This window comes from Rhinolophus sinicus, chromosome 1 (genome assembly GCF_057876585.1).
Source record: "Rhinolophus sinicus isolate RSI-liver-muscle chromosome 1, RSI-T2T, whole genome shotgun sequence".
NCBI classification, from domain to species: Eukaryota; Metazoa; Chordata; class Mammalia; order Chiroptera; family Rhinolophidae; genus Rhinolophus; species Rhinolophus sinicus.
In genome coordinates, this window is record NC_142501.1 from 177,527,580 (window position 1) to 177,544,090 (window position 16,511).

General features: G+C 35.0%; 1 protein-coding gene across 1 annotated transcript in view; it reads right to left on the reverse strand.

Moving 5' to 3' along the window:
* STPG2 (sperm tail PG-rich repeat containing 2) overlaps positions 1-16,511 on the reverse strand; it is a 517,806-nt gene that overhangs the window by 478,587 nt on the left and 22,708 nt on the right. Inside the window, exons 5-6 of the mRNA XM_088792041.1 lie at positions 12,175-12,287; positions 8,508-8,619 (exon numbers count right to left, since the gene is read on the reverse strand). Coding sequence (XP_088648167.1) covers positions 8,508-8,619; positions 12,175-12,287 — 225 coding nt within the window. The remainder of the gene's footprint in view (positions 1-8,507; positions 8,620-12,174; positions 12,288-16,511) is intronic.

Sequence of the window (16,511 nt, forward strand, 5' to 3'; positions counted from 1 at the left end):
AAGATCTACTATTGCCATTTTGAAAAATTGTTTTCTTTTTGTTTTGACAGAGCAAACCACCCCCACCCCCCCCACCCCCGGATTGGAGAGGCAGACAGGCTAATACAGGGAATCACAGAGTTTCACAGCAGAGACTTACAAGTAGCAGCCACGGTGGGAACCAGTACCAGGCTAGGATAATCGGAACTGTAATTGAAGAATTACTGGATGCTCAGTGCAGACAAGTCTGATTGTTAAACACTCTAAGGGCCTAGTCATAGGGGAGGACCCCACAGTTCTGATTTATCTCCAAGAGCTCAACGAGGTTCTCACAGTAAATACAGGAGAAATATTCCCTCATGCTTCTTGCAGGGATAGAGAGAAAGGAACCGTTTTTAAATATACTAGAATAATCTATTTCTTTCAGCAAGTTCTGCTCTCAAGAGAATCTAACTAACCAGAGCCTGCCCTGCTGGAATGTCATCAGTTCCTAAAAGATCTGAGGAAGGGAAATACCCAACTCCAGTCACCTCTAGGCTTCCACATAGTATAAAGAAAATACTCAACTCCAAGCCACACCAGCCATCCTGTCTTCCCCAACGGGAGAGAAAAAAACTGAGAAACACTTATGAAGTTCACAGTACAGAGGCAAGAGTTCACTAAAAGACTGAGAACTAATCATAAGACTGTAGAATGCTTCCATCCCCCCACAACTGACTACCACATTTTAAGAAATATTTGAAACTTTTTCTTTACCTCATATATCATATCAATTGCTATAGATTAAATATTTGTGTTCCCCCAAAATTCATGTTTAAACCTATTTCCCCAATGTGATGGTATTTGGACGTGGGTGCCTTTGGGAGTTGCGTTAACTCAGGAAGGCAGAGTTCTCATGAATGGGATTAGTGCCCCTATTAAAAGAAAAAACAAAAAGCAAAACAAAAACAAACAAAAAAGGCAAAATACAAGACAGCTTCTTTGCCTCTATTACCATGTGATGACACACCAAAAATATAAACATCTACCAACCAGGAAGTGGGACTTCAACAGACACTGAATCTGCTGATGCCTTGATTTTTGAACTTTTCAGACTCCTAAAACTAAAGGAATAAATTTCTCATGATTATAAGCCACTCGGCATATGGTATTCTTTTATAGCAACCTGAGCAGACTAATATATCCAGTTATGAAGAAAAAATTACAAAGAATATTAAAAGGCAAAAAAACTAGAAGAGACAGTGCAAGCATCAGAACCTGGTACAGCAGGGATGATACAATCATCAGATGGGAAATTTAAAACAAGCATAATTAATATGCTAAGGGCTCTAATGAATAAAGAAGACAGAATGCAAGAACAGATGAGCAATGTAAGCAGAGAGATGGAGATCCTAAAAAAGAATCAAAAAGAAATGCTATGGGCCAAACACATCATAATAGATATGAAGAATACCTTTGTAGGTTTATTAGTAGACTGGACATGGCTGAGGAAAGAATCTCTGAGCTTGAGGAAATATCAATAACAACCTCCAAAACTGAAAAGCAAAGCGAACAAAGACTTCAGAAAGCAAAACAGAATATCCAAAGACTGTGGGGCAACTACAAAAGGTGTAACATACACATAGTGGGACTACCAGAAGGAGGAAAAAAGAGAGAAAGGACCAAAAGAAATATTTGAAACAATAATAACTGAGAATTTCCCAAAATTAATGTCAGATATCAAACTACAGATCCAGAAATCTCAGAGAGCACCAATGCCCCAAAATAAGGATAAATACCAAAAAACTTACACCTATGCATAACATCTTCAAACTATAGAAAATAAAAGATAAAGAAAAAATTCTGAAAGACGTCCGAGAAAAGAAAACATCTTGCCTAAAGAGAAACAAAGAATTATATCTGTGAGCAAAAACAGAATGGAGTGAAATATTTAAAGTACAAAGAGAAAATAAACAACCTATAATCCCATAGCTTGTGAAATTGTCCTTTAAAAGTGAAAGAGGAATAAAGACTTTCTCAAACAAAAAAATGAGAGAATTTCTTTCCAGTAGCCCTGCTTTGAAAGAAATGTTAAAAGAAATTCCTTAGCGAGAAGGAAAATAGCATAGGACAGAAATTTAGATCTGCATCAAAGCAGTTATAAGTGAAAGTAAGATAAAAATTCTTAGTTTTCTTATTCTTAATTGATCTAACAGATAACAGATAATATGCTCAAAATAATAATACCAACAATATATTTGATTATGTGTGTGTGTGTGTGTATATATATATATATATATATATATATATATATATATATATATATCACACATAGGTTTATCTATGCTTATATATTAGTGAAATGAATGACAGCAATGACACAAGTGACAACAGAAAAGAATTAGTATTATTTTATTACAAAACTCTCACACTACCTGTGAAGTAGTATAGTATTACTTAAAAGTGGATTGGGATTAGTTGTACATCAATATTAAAAACTCTAGGACAAATTCTTAAAAGTGAAAAAAGAAGTATAGATAGCTATACGCTAAGGAAGGAGGAAAAATGGAATCGTATAAAATGCTGAATTAAAACCACAAAAGGCAGAAAAAGAGTGGACAAAAAAAATAGTAACAAGAAAAAATAGTAACAAGAAAAAGGTCATCAAATAGAAGACAGTAAGTAATATGGTAGATATTATTACAAATGTATCAATAATTATTGAATGTCAATGGTCTAAATACACCAGTTAAAAGACAGATTGTCAGAGTGGATCAAATGACAAAATGCAGAATACAAGACTTATATATTACAAACCGCAATTATGTTTGCACCAACCTAATAGTAGTCTTGTTATCTATAAGAATCCCACTTTAGCTTATGTCGACATTTATTTGCCATAGTACAGCAAGATTCCAAAGAAGCCCATCCAGGACCACCCTGTGGAGCTGGACTGGTGCAATGTACAAGCAAGGGCCCACTGTGCCCCACTAGCTCCCACTTTGCATCACGGTTCCAGGGGTGTTTGGTAAGCTCTTGCTGACCCTTGCTCAAGTATTCTTAGGTATCTAAGAATCTTTGTGGGATTTTCTAAGGAAAATTTTTCTTTAGAGGATGAAGCAGTCCTATACGGAAACCCACTGCATTTGGCTTTTCCAGAGACATGCATACAAAAGTTGGTTTTCCCTAAAAGTTTCTTCAGATATTACATACCTCAAAGGAAAAGCTAAAATTAACATGGGAAACTGTGCCTCTGAGGCCAACAAGCCCCATAACAGTCAGCCCCCCATTAATACTAAGATAGCTAAGATAAGGTTGCTTTGATACTTCTAAATTAATCTTTTGCATGCACAATTAGAAAAAGCCAGCTTATAAAATTAGGCAGGATGAATGGAAAGCGTATTTAATTGGTCTCTATAAGCTTCTATAAAAGGATTGAAATAAATGGATCAACCCATGATGTCATTTAGGTGCCAACCCAATGCTTTAAGGGATTAAAAATGGTTGTCCTTATTTTAAAATGGGAAAGGTCATTTCGACCTTGACTTGTCAAGGACAGATATAAATAGTAAAAGGCCTCCAAAACAAAATTTGGATCCAACTGTTCTGTTTGTGTCTGTCTGTTTGTATATTATGTTGTAAATGTGAGACAATTTTCTACTCCAGATGGTACTGTTAAAATTAACTTAAAGGCAAGAGCTTGTAAGGATTGGGTGTTCTAAAATTTCCTGGACTGGGCGGCCAGATGGCTCAGTTGGTTAGAGCAAGAGCTCTTAACAACAACGTTGCAGGTCCAATTCCCACATGCGATGGTGGGCTGCACCCCCTGCAACTAAGATTGAAAACCGCCAACTGGCCTTGGAGCTGAGCTGCGCCCTACACAACTAGATTGAAGGACAACGACTTGGAGCTGATGGGCCCTGAAGAAACACACACTGTTCCCCAATATTCTCCAATAAAAAAATAAAATACCTTAAAAAAACTAAATAAATAAATAAAAATAAAATTCCCAGGACTATAGAAATTAACTAAATGCTCTTCAAGCTCATGTGATCTAAGATTAATCATTAGTAAATAAAAGTGAAAGTTTGTTGGTCTAAGTAGAACAGACATGTCTTTTGAGTTACTGATATTAAATATAATATTTATGTTTTACCTAGGTTTTACAAAATAAGTCTGTTAATAACTGACTTTGATATCTATGAATATGTTTCTAGAGATTATAATATTTCATATATATGTGTATATATATATACATATATATACACATATATATACATATATATTCATACGTGTGTGTGTGTGTGTGTATGTGTGTGTGTATTTGCCAGTAAAATAGACTATGTTTTTACAGGTTATAAAATACCTTCATCAATCTATTAAATAAAGAATGCTTATTGCTTACTTCTTAGTTTTCATTAGAAATTGAGGTTTTAAGGATCAAAAATCTCAAAATATGTAAGAATAACTTTACAGTGTTTCAGAAGAACCCCTGGAACACCTTAAAAGATTTGAAATTGCATGGGAAGCATTGTAAAATAAATGATGAAAAACTTCTAGAGTATTTTTTAAGGGTAAACAAATAATGGTTGTAAATTAAACAAATAATCAGGGCTTGGGAAACCCAAGATGGCCACGTGGTTCTTCCTGGCTCCCTGGCATCATCATAGTGTATTTAAGCTGGACTTAGATGAAGAAACTTATGAGTTGACGTTATTGAAAGGAGACATTTTACGTTGTTGCCAAGGTTTGATAAAGTCACTTCAAAAAAATGCCAAATAGGTTAACTGCTTCCTTTCACAGCAAGCTCCCAGGAAACAAGGACTTTAGAGTACTCTGACTGCCACCCAGAGATTTTGTTTACTGGAAAGGACATCAAATAAAAGACACTCTCCAATCTCATTGGAAGGAACCTTATTAGGCACCTGAGAATGGACATCTATCCCTGTCTACAGACAGCAAAGACTTCTACAGGATGAGAAGCTGTCTACAACAGAGGTAGACAGTTATCCTAAGACATTGACAAGGTCTGTATAGCTACAGATTGATATTGAACTCAGAATCCATTTTGTTTGATTATTTTTAACTCTCTGCTAATGATACTAGTCACAATAATAGTTATACTTGCTCTTTGAGTTTTTCTATATAGTCCAACTGTTTATGATTATTGAACATGTATAAGATAACTGTTACTATTCATTTCATGTTTTTTGTAAATGTTATACTAGATGCCAAATACATAAAAATGAGATAGAAGGCAAAACTCAGATCATGACAGTTCACAAGATAAAAATGACCCAGAGTGAGTTTTTTTTTGCAGTGAAAGTCAAGAGACCTGACTGCTTTTCATTTAATTTGCCCTTCTTTTTTTGGGAAAATTCGGACTCAACTCATATCACATAGTTATGGTATTGCCCCATCCCCAATGGTCAATAAGACAACATAGATACTGAGACTACCTAGAAATGAGCCTTCCTAGAATTTTGAGACCACATTATCTGACCAAAAGTTTGGTTGTCAGTGCATCCTTTGGATTGATTTATGACCAAAAGGGGGACCTCTGGACAAAAATGGGAGTTCTATGGAAAGTAACCTCACAGTGTGATCTAATCATAGATTCCTAACTGGGCAGATCATGGTAGGTAGTCACACCCTAGGCATATAACTTTTTTAGTAAAATGTTTATCTTTGTCTTAAGCAAGCCCTGTCCACTGTTTTTGTACATCTAGGTTAACACACCTTTGAAATGCCTCTTTCAGACTCCTCCTTCTAATGTGTGAACCACCCTTTCACTCCCCTCCTTCTATGGTGTAATCACCCTCAAGAGAGAAAATATTCTTAACTATCCAGTAATCTAACCCCTCACCTTACTTTCCTCCACCTTCATGTAATCTTCCTTACATCCATCTTTTTTCAAATGCATGAAAGAAACTGAAAAACAGTTCTTCTCCAGAGCATTTGAGATCTTGCTCTCTGGCATATGTCATCAGTTTGGCTAAGTAAACTCTTATAAAAATTAAAAGAAAAGAAGAATCCCACGTTAAATATAGACACATACAGATAAAAGTAAATGAATGTAGAGAAACATACCATACTAACACTAATCAAAAGAAAGCAAGAGTGATTACATTGATTTTAGACCACAGCAGACATCAAAAAGTTATCAGGGATAAAAAAGTCATTACAAAATGATAAAAGGGTCAATTCTCCAAGAAGACATAACAATTCTTAATGTGTATGTGCATAACAACAGAGCAGCAAACTATGAGGCAAAAACTAATAGAATTGCAAGGAGAAATACGTGAATCCAATATCACAGTTGGGGATTTCAAAGCCTCTCAGAAGTGGACTGACCAGCAGACATAAGGACATAGTTAAATTCAGTAATAGCAACAGTCAACTTGATATAATTGATATCATTTATAGCATTAAAATCATATATAATCTAAGTTTCCACCTTAGGAAAATAAAACAAAGAATAATTAAGGAGAATAAAAGAAATAATAAGCATTAGTGCCGGGCCAGCCCGGTGGTTCAGGTGGTTGGAGCGCCGAGCTCCTAATGCGGAGGTCACCTGTCCGATTCCCATATGGGCCAGTGAGCTGCACCTTCTACAGCTAAGATTGTGAACAACAGCTCTCCCTGGAGGGGGGCTGCCATGAGCAGTCAGAGCTTGGTGTAAGCTGCTGTGAGCTGCTGTGTGCCATCGCAGGCTGCTGTGTGTTGCCATGGGCTACCGTGTGCTGCCATGAGCGGCTGGTGGCCAGCGTGGATGGCCAGCTGCCAGTATGAGCGGCCGGCAGCCATCATGAGCGACCACAGCTGGCAAGAGCTGCTGTGAGTTGCCGACCAACGACTGGCGACTGACTGCCTCAGTGGAGGGAGGGGGAGTTCAAGGCTCATAATACCAGCATGGACCAGGAAGCTGTCTCCTACACAACTAGACTGAGAAACAATGGCTTGAACCAGAGTGGAGGGGGGGAAAGGGGGGAAGAAAGCGGTGGGGGGGGGGATAAAAGAATTAGGACCTAAATCAATGAAATTGAAAGTAAGAAATGAATAGAGACAATCAATAAAACCATAAGCTAGTTCTTTGAACAGATCAATAAAATCTATAAACCTCTAGCAAGGCAAACTAAGAAAAAAAGATAGAGGACACAAATTACTAGTATCAGAAATGAAAGAAAGGACATCACTACAGATCTAATAGACATTAAAAGGATAATAAATGAACACTATGAACAACTCTATACCCATACAGTTGATAACCTAGATTAAATGAACAAATTCCTTAAAAGAGTTCAGTGTACCAAACTCACATAAAAAGAAACAGATGATCTGAATAAGCATATATCTGTTAAAGAAATTGAATCAATAATCAATAATCTTCCCAAACAGAGAGCACCAGGCCCAGATGGTTTGCTGGTAAATTCTACCAAATATTTAAGAAAGAAATTATATAAATTCTCTAAAATCTTTTTCAGAGGGATAGAAGCAGAGGGAACATTTTCTAACTCATTCTATGAGGCCAGCACTACCTTAATACCAAAACAAGACAAATACATTACAAATCAACTATAAACCAGTATCTCTCGTAATTCTAAATTAACACTTTTTCATCCTGTTTAAGATTTATAATTGTTATTCTGTGAAACCAACTGTACTATATTATTCTGTTATTGTGTGCTTTTCTAATATTTCCATAAACAATATTTTTCATTGCTGATTAATATTCAGGAGAAGACCAAGGAAATCAAATGCAGAGAAAATTCTTAATGAAATAGTATTGATTTTTAAACCAAATATCATTTATCCTTACTCTTAATGGGTCTATTTTTAAAATGTTATCCTAGAATCTTCAAGTTTTTAAGTTCAAATATAATATACTTAAAGGAATTAAAATCCTGGGCTTTATTTGCCTACAAGTTCTAAATAAGTAAACTGAAACATAAACACAAAAAAAAAATTAATGGAATTGTGGGCCTTGTATTTGCCTTGTATTAATAAATATACACTATCCAGAACAGGAAGATGAAAAATCTTACTAGGAACTACATCAAGAATATTATGCTTGGTTCTGGTATCGTATGATTTTTTTGTTTTGTTTTGTTTTTTAAAGAGAGAGATTCACAAACTGAAGCAATCCCTTTTCAGTTAAATAATGAGAACAGTCAAAGATATTTTGAACATATTTATCCATACTAGAAAGGATTTATAAGGAGATTAAAAAGTCATAGGAAAAGAAAGAATAAGTAGGCAGCAAACAGGTAAATTTAAGTCAGTTTAAGAAGGAAAATTATAAGAAACAGAGTTGCCCACTACTGAAATAAGAAACTATAGGATTAGTGAGTTCTTTATCACAAGAGGTGTTTAAGCAGAGACGGTAATCACTTGATGGGGATTTTAAGTACAGTTTCTTCCACAACATTCATTGAGTGACAACTAGCTAGTTACCAGGCACAGTAGATCTAGGAGTACTTTAACCTTGTCGTAAGATTCAATGATCTTAAAATTTAAAAAGTAAATGAAATAGTTACTTTTCAACTTACCTTTTTTTCCTCCTGTAATATTATTACTTCATAAAATCGTGGTAGATGTGAGTAATAATTTTTCTGTTGATCTTTCTTGATGTTAATATTTTCATAATGTGGTGTCTTTTTCCTTTAGAAAATTAAAAAGAAATTGAGGTCTCAATTTCAAATGCATAAATATTTAAACAAACCAACAAAACATTTTTACACCAACATTTTCTGCTTAAAAAATATGCAATAAAAACATTATCTGGATGTGTTAGGCCAATATATTCTAAATTTTATAAAATATATTCATTTATCTTGGTTAGTTCTGCATTTTCCAATTTAGAGCATTATAATAAAGACATTCTAATAACAACTCCAAAAAGAAAAGAAAATAGAGGATTTATGTCATGAGTTTACATAAAAAGCTACCGAAAGTTTCCTGTGTATTCTATTTATAATAAAAAGTCTTTAAAATTTCAAATTGTTTAGTATTTCAATTATTACTAATATAATAGGGAAAATAGGTCTATGCTATTTATATCATAAAATAATCAGGAAAAGAGCATAAGAAAGATCTTTGAAAATGAAGGAGAAGCTTCATTGAAATTCATACAACCTCAAGAAAGAATAAGAAACTAAATAAACAGTAATTAAGAGCCCAAGCTTTGGAGTCAGACAGCCTGATATGAATCCCAGCATTGCTACCTACTAGCTGTGTAATGTTACACAAATTACCTAACTTCTCTAAGCATCAGATTAGATTCCTCACCTGATTGGAAACAGTAATAAACAGTTCTCAAGGTTGTAATGATTAAAGCAGATAAGTGTTTAGTGCAATACATGGCCCATAATAAGTTCACAATAACTGTTAGCTATTATTATTATAAGACTTATATTTAAATCGGCTGTACTGACTATCTACTATTTTCTTCTTTTTCTTAAAGAAAAATTCTTTTTAAATCTCTCATTAAACATTTCCAGTGAACTATCCTGAACATAAGCAGATTAAAAAGCAAATAATATTAAAGAAAAACATAAAGACAAATGCTCAAGTTGCATAATTGCAATTATTTTCTTTGACATTGCTATGATTTAAATACTCATTTAACATCTTACTTCACTGTTAAAAACTAACTTCACTGATTTTTTTCACACAAAATTCAACAAATAAATTTGTTTTCAAAACCTCAAATAGTTCTACGGATAACAAATTTATATTTGGGACATCAGAAAGGTCACATATCATTTAGGTTGGTCTTTCCCAGAGATCTATAAACTCATCTTTCCATTTACAATGGGCAAGTATCACCACTTTATACTATATCAAATCTCCAAGAATAATTCTGACTTGACCCAATAAAACAAAAGTCAAAAATTGTTAAAAAGGGGTAGAAAATGTCAGCTGCCAGAAGGAACCAAGACAACTCCAAGTAAAAGATACAAGACAGCAAAGCCAAAGAGCAGAGAAATAATGGAAATGGTAATAACTGAAGTAGTCTGGAATGCAATTCATATGGATACATTCCTAGAAGCAAAAAATAAAAATAAAAACAAAAGAAGGAAAAACACAGGGGAAATGACAAAGATCAAAAAGAAAATAATATTAAAAAATAGCAGAAGGGCCAGCCCAGTGGCTCAGGAGTTTAGAGCTCTGTGCTCCTAACTCCGAAGGCTGCCGGTTCAATTCCCACATGGGCCAGTGGGCTCTTAACCACAAGGTTGCCAGTTCAATTCCTCAAGTCCCACAAGGGATGGTGGGCTCTGCCCCCTGCAACTAAGATTGAACACGGCACCTTGAGCTGAGCTGCCTCCCGGATGGCTCAGTTGTTGGTTGGAGCGCGGGCTCTCAACCACAAAGTTGTCAGTTCGATTCCTCGAGTCCCGCAAGGGATGGTGGGCAGCGCCCCCTTGCAACTAAGATTGAACACGGCACCTTGAGCTGAGCTGCCACTGAGCTCCCTGATGGCTCAGTTGGTTGGAGCGCATCCTCTCAACCACAAGGTTGCCAGTTCAATTCCTCGACTCCCGCAAGGGATGGTGGGCTGTGCCTCCTGCAACTAGCAATGGCAACTGGACCTGGAGCTGAGCTGTGCCCTCCACAACTAAGATTAAAAGGACAACAACTTGACTTGGAAAAAAGTCCTAGAAGTACACACTGTTCCCCAATAAAGTCCTGTTCCCCTTCCCCAATTAAAAAAAAAAAAAAATAGCAGAAGAACAGGAATGGGACAGGGTTGAAAAAGTAAAGTTGCTTTAGAAAAAAAATGCCATGTAAAATCAGAGCAACATGATTAGATAGAGTCCTGGTTATGCCTGAGGTACTTAGTGAGAAGTATTGTAGAATGGATGGAAAACAATCATCATAGAACTACATACACTAAAAAACGTTAATTTTGCTTTATGTCAATTAAACCTCAATAAAACTGGCAGGCAGACAGACAGACAGATAGATAAGCAAACCAGCCCAACTGGAAGACAAGGAGGATAAAATTTGAATCCTGTATAACAAAAGCATATGTCAAGGGGATGAGTAGAGTTAGCACATTTAACAGACTTTGTTTTGTTTGGAAGAATGACAAAGATATTAAGTTTAGACCCCATTAAGCTAAATATATATTTAAAGTTCCAGTATAACTACCAAAACAATAAAAACACAATGTGGCTATCCCATATTAGGAGAATAAAAAATGAAAGGACAATAGAATAGTGTATAAACTCTCCAAAACAAAAGCCATGTTTTACTATTTTTATTCTAAGTTACTAAGTTTAGCACTAGCACACAGCAAGAATTCAAACAATGTTTGTTCAATGAATAAACAGTAGCAGGGGAGTCCAACAAGAGTCTACTCATAAGTGGTATCTACCACTGGTATGTAGATATTTCTGAATCTGTCTAGCAAACTACTTGGATAGGTAATCACTATGGAACTTCTTGTGAGAAAACTCATTCTATGAGAGCGAAAGAATCAGGCAGACAACCTGGACCTTGATTAAAAAAAGAAAATTAATGATGAAATGGATTGATAGTCTAAGAGAAACATGGTATTTGTTACTCAATTTTGTCTTCAATGGACCCAAATCTAAGGCCTTACTGTATGAGTAGGAGAAACTAAAGACAGAGTTATTTTAGCAGAAATGTATTTCCTCGTTAAATTTCATTAATATTACCTCCAATCTTATGTTACGGCTCTGATGCACACCAAGAATGACTTCTAAATCTATCACGCAGTCAGAAGAATGGACACTGGGGTCAGGGACAAGATGAACCCTGGGTTACTTCTTTGATATTTTTTCTGATATTTTGTCTGTTTTATAATGGAAGACAGTATATTTTAGAACTTAGATACGGGGGCTATGTAATTGAACAGGCCTCAATTAAAGTCTAGCCCTGCCACTTAATAGCCACATGATCTGGTATATGTTATTTATTCTCTTTGACCCTTGCATTTTTCACTAATAAAATAGGTATAACAATAGCAACTACACAGAGACTTGTGGTGATTAAATGAGGTAATATATGTAAAGCAGGTACACAGGATCTAACTCACAAAAAGCAATAGTTTTCATATGGGTTACTCCAAAATATACTACTTCTTGGAGATTTTATACTGATTTTTCCTTTCATATAGCATAGATTAGTCTAAATTGTTAGAATATAGTCAAGAACTATATTAAAGGTATACTTTTTTTCACTTACTGGACTATATCATACTGTCCAGGACCAGGCCCTGACTTTATAGGTAACTCTAGTCTTCCCAAAGAGCTGCCAAAATGTATTCCCTTGTATTTCAAAGTTGCGTTGGAAAAATCCTATTAAAAAAAAGTGAAGATGAGAGAGAAATTAAATAAGCTATGAAACAATGTTTAACTATATTTAAGTCTAAATCTAAAGCAAGGATAACCTTAGTTAAGGAGTTCCACTGGTAAATGCTAGTCTTTCTTGAAAGATCTCAAGGTAAGTTATTATTGCTATGCCCCATTTCACTCCTATGTCTGCCAGAATTCCTAGAGAAGCACCTCTAGTTTTAGCATTTCCTCTCCCGGCAGTCCACTCAGCAATCTAAAACCTTAAGGGCAAAGAAAATGAGCTGCTCAACATTTTTTTAAAAAGAGGGGGACAAATTTTATGATTTAGGGAATGGGAAAACCTACTAAAGATGACTTAAATTAAACAGAAATTACATTAATTTCAAGAAGTTAAATTAAATTTCAAGCATCATCAACAGATATTAGATAACTTCTAATTACCTGATATTTAAAACTATAACATTTCAAAGAGTAACAAATATATGACAAAAAATTAAATACTACCATTTCATTTTATTACTAATGTTGAGGTCAAGATCAGTCTTTTAATGCCAAATAAATTACTCATGACATGAGAAATCAATCATCTTTCCTTTACATCCACTATATATATATATCAAAATTAAGCATGATCCATTAAAAAGTTCACTTTAGAGAAGTTAGAGCACCTGGTTTTATTAAAAACCAATAAAATAAATTAATATAATTTAGTAAAATAAATTAGTATAAGAATACTAGCTTCTCTTACAAGAGTTCTCTTCTGTTGACTTAATTACATTCTAAATTGAGCAATCATTTAAGAATATTTTAAAATAAATTCATCTTTTAACTGATGGTAAAAGGTAAACGCTAGTCTATTTAATTCATTTTTAATTCATATTTGTAAAAATACACTTTTAAAATAAGTTTGAATTATTAAAACAATTAATATGATACTGAATAAAATCCCCATAACATAAACTTATAGTTTAACTGCATAAGTGTTAGTTGTTCTAAGTAACCATTACTATTCAAGAACAATGGAACCAACCTCTCCCTATTACTATTATAAACTACAATAAAACAAATAGCAATATTTGTCATAAAAAGTATAATTCCAGTTTAAAATGGTTAATTAAACCTGTATCTGCCCCACTCCCACCGAAATATAAAATGTGTGTAAAAGAGACACAAATAATCAGTGCTAGAAACTAAGACAAAGTGTCATTCACATTCCAAAACTTTGAGGAATTTCTGAAAAACAGAGCATAGCAGAAACTAGAACCAGAAAAAGACTTCACTGCATGTAAAAAGAACCTCAGCTGAACCTTATTAATGTCCCCAGAAAGACAAACATAGGAAATCGGATGGACTCTTGGTAATGAGTAGGGAGCAATCTCGAAACTACTAATACCTTTAGATATTTGCACCAGTGCCTTGACATGAAGTGGTAAAAGAGAATGCTAACAACCACTCTCTTCTTGGCATGGGTGACTGGAAATGAATGAAGCACTGCTATTAGCTCCTAATGAGGACAGACTTTCTAATTAGAAAGGCACCACTCCAGAAAGCTTTGGGATGCCACAACAAAATGCAAAAAGAAGCTAGCACAGCACTAAAATTCCCTACTGTGTGAAAATGTGGGTTACTTCCTAGAACTTACCACTAACAACTAGCCCTCGGATGTTATCAAATGCAAACACAATAAAACTAAACTTTCTCTTCCACACCACCTGATCTTAGAGAATTAAACAGAGGCCAACACAATCTGACAGAACTTAGATGTTTGCACAGAGTGAAGAGAGACCTTTGTTGATTCTTTTTTTCATAGATGCAATCTCATAGAGAAATGGAATTATAATTTCTCTGAAGATTTCTCGTGTTTTGGTTTTAGTAAATCTCCTTGCTAGTTCCTTGCTTAGGATGGTGGAGAATGTTAGAGCTGAGAGAAGCAGGGAGTTACCAGTTATGTCCAAGTAAGATTCAGACATATTTTGGAATGTCTGGTGAACTAATAGAGCAAACCACCCGACAGTGAATGTGAAAACTAATCCTATGGAAAGCAGCTAACCATGACCCTCGCCCAGTAAAAAAATCTTAGTGGCAGTGCTAAATACTGTTTTCTGTTGACTGAATTTGTCTCCTAACAGAAAGTCCCCAGTGGATTTCTGCCTGTGCCCTGCAAAGTGCAAACGGGCTATGATAAAAATCTAAAAGACCTGTTTCATTAAAACACTGGTTAAAATCAGCACCAGTTTTAGAGCCCTCTAAAGGAATATAACACAAGGAAGGAAGAGTATTGTTCTCCGGACTTCACTCAACTCAGCATGCAGCGTTAGCTATGATGAGTACACTGGTGGAAATGCCCAGCAGAGAGCACCATCTGGCAAGAAACTGAGATGTCTGGTGGAGCAGCAGCTGTCTCAGTGGAAACAAATTTGTTCAGGAGCCTGGTTGTGACAGCCTCTGGGGGCTTCTAGAAACACTTGGAAAAGAGAACTTTGCAGAAGGTAGTGGTCCTCTACCACAATAAGAGGAGACAGCATACATATTTGTGTTATTAACATAACTGTGACTCTCTTTATACCCACAATTTAATGAAGCCTGCGAAAACTTGTTAGATAAATAAAAAGTATTAATCCTTATTTCCACTAGGAATATGTCCAGCACTGTAAGTGGTCTCAATGTGCTTATATTAATTGATATGCAGATCCTTTCTAATGAATTGTAACACAAAGAGCAGAGTGGTATTTTCCTCTCTTCACTATGGACATTTAGGTTTAACACACTATGAAACTACAATACTATCAAACACTATATCAAAGTAAGGTATTAGTAGCAGTAGTGGTAGTAGTATTAATACTATTATAAGGAGGTTGTCTAGTGGATACAGCATTCCCAAACCCAGACCTCTGTCAGTCCTAGAACAGAGCTATGAATAAAAATCAAAAGAGCTATCCTACCAGGCTCTATCACACATAGAGTACACATTACTTTGGCACTCCTGAGTGCAACACAAAAGAACATAAGGCAATAGGATCATCCAAAGGCTTTGGGTCTGGAGTGCAGAGAGAAATGCTATAATACCTAGCAGAGTAGCGTAGAAAAATGGCACAGCCTGACATGTCCAGCAGAGCAGCAGATGGTAGTAGGAGAGTACTGGAAGAAACCATGGCACCCACTAGAGTAGCTGAAAAGCCTTCTGTTCCATTGGGTCAGTGGCAACTCCAAAGACGGCTGCACCCTATAGAGCCTCAGGAAAAGAAAGAACAATACTTTCTCTTGCTAAAATAAGTGTTCTAGACCACCTTTCAAATGGAATTACCTAATATAGCCATGGAATTTAAAGTACATATACAGTTTTGATGGAAGAAAGAACAAAATTTCTCATTTGTGTTGTACTTTATTTTACTTAGAAATGAAGCAGAATTTTATAAATGTGCAGATTTTAAGTATAATCACTAGTGAAGTACACAGATGTAGAACTCTGTTCTAATATAATATAGCCATGTTAGATATATATTTCAGGCAGAAGCATATCTAATATATTGACTTACTATTATAGCCTATAGGTTTGTAAAAAAAGAAAATCAATATTTAAAACAGAGCATTTTTATAAGTCATCTTTTACATCATTCTTTTATAGCCAAAAAAATACATGTTAAGGTTTTATATTAATTCTCTTAACACAGCATTTCAGGACCGTGAACAGAATTATGTCCAGGAAGCTTTCTTTGGGTTAATTTACACTATTGCGATTTTGCAATTTAATTAACATTATTTAACAATTCTTAAGGTAACCCAGTGGAAGGAAAGATTATGACTATACATACACACACACCATTCAAGACATTAGCAAAATCTTTTTCCTGTGTGCACACTAAAATTTGTTTTATTTAAGTCATGAGAATTGAAAAGCACTTAACTCACTAACCTCTGCAGTACTCAGGTAAATGTTCCATCTGAAATTTAATTTAAAAGTCTTTTAAAAATACAGACAGAAAATGAAGAATAAATTGATGCACTCTTAGCTCTAAATCACACTCTCTTTATGTCAAGAAGTGTTGACAATATCAACTTCAAGGTCATTGTCAACTTGGAAAATCATTAGCAAATAAAATATGACTTAATTGAAGCAAACTCAGCATGGAACTGCATTATTTTAAGTGAATGTTGGACTATACCTTGAAGAAGAACTACTAACTGTCATTCCCAGTAACAATGAAATGAATGAAGAAACAACTATGC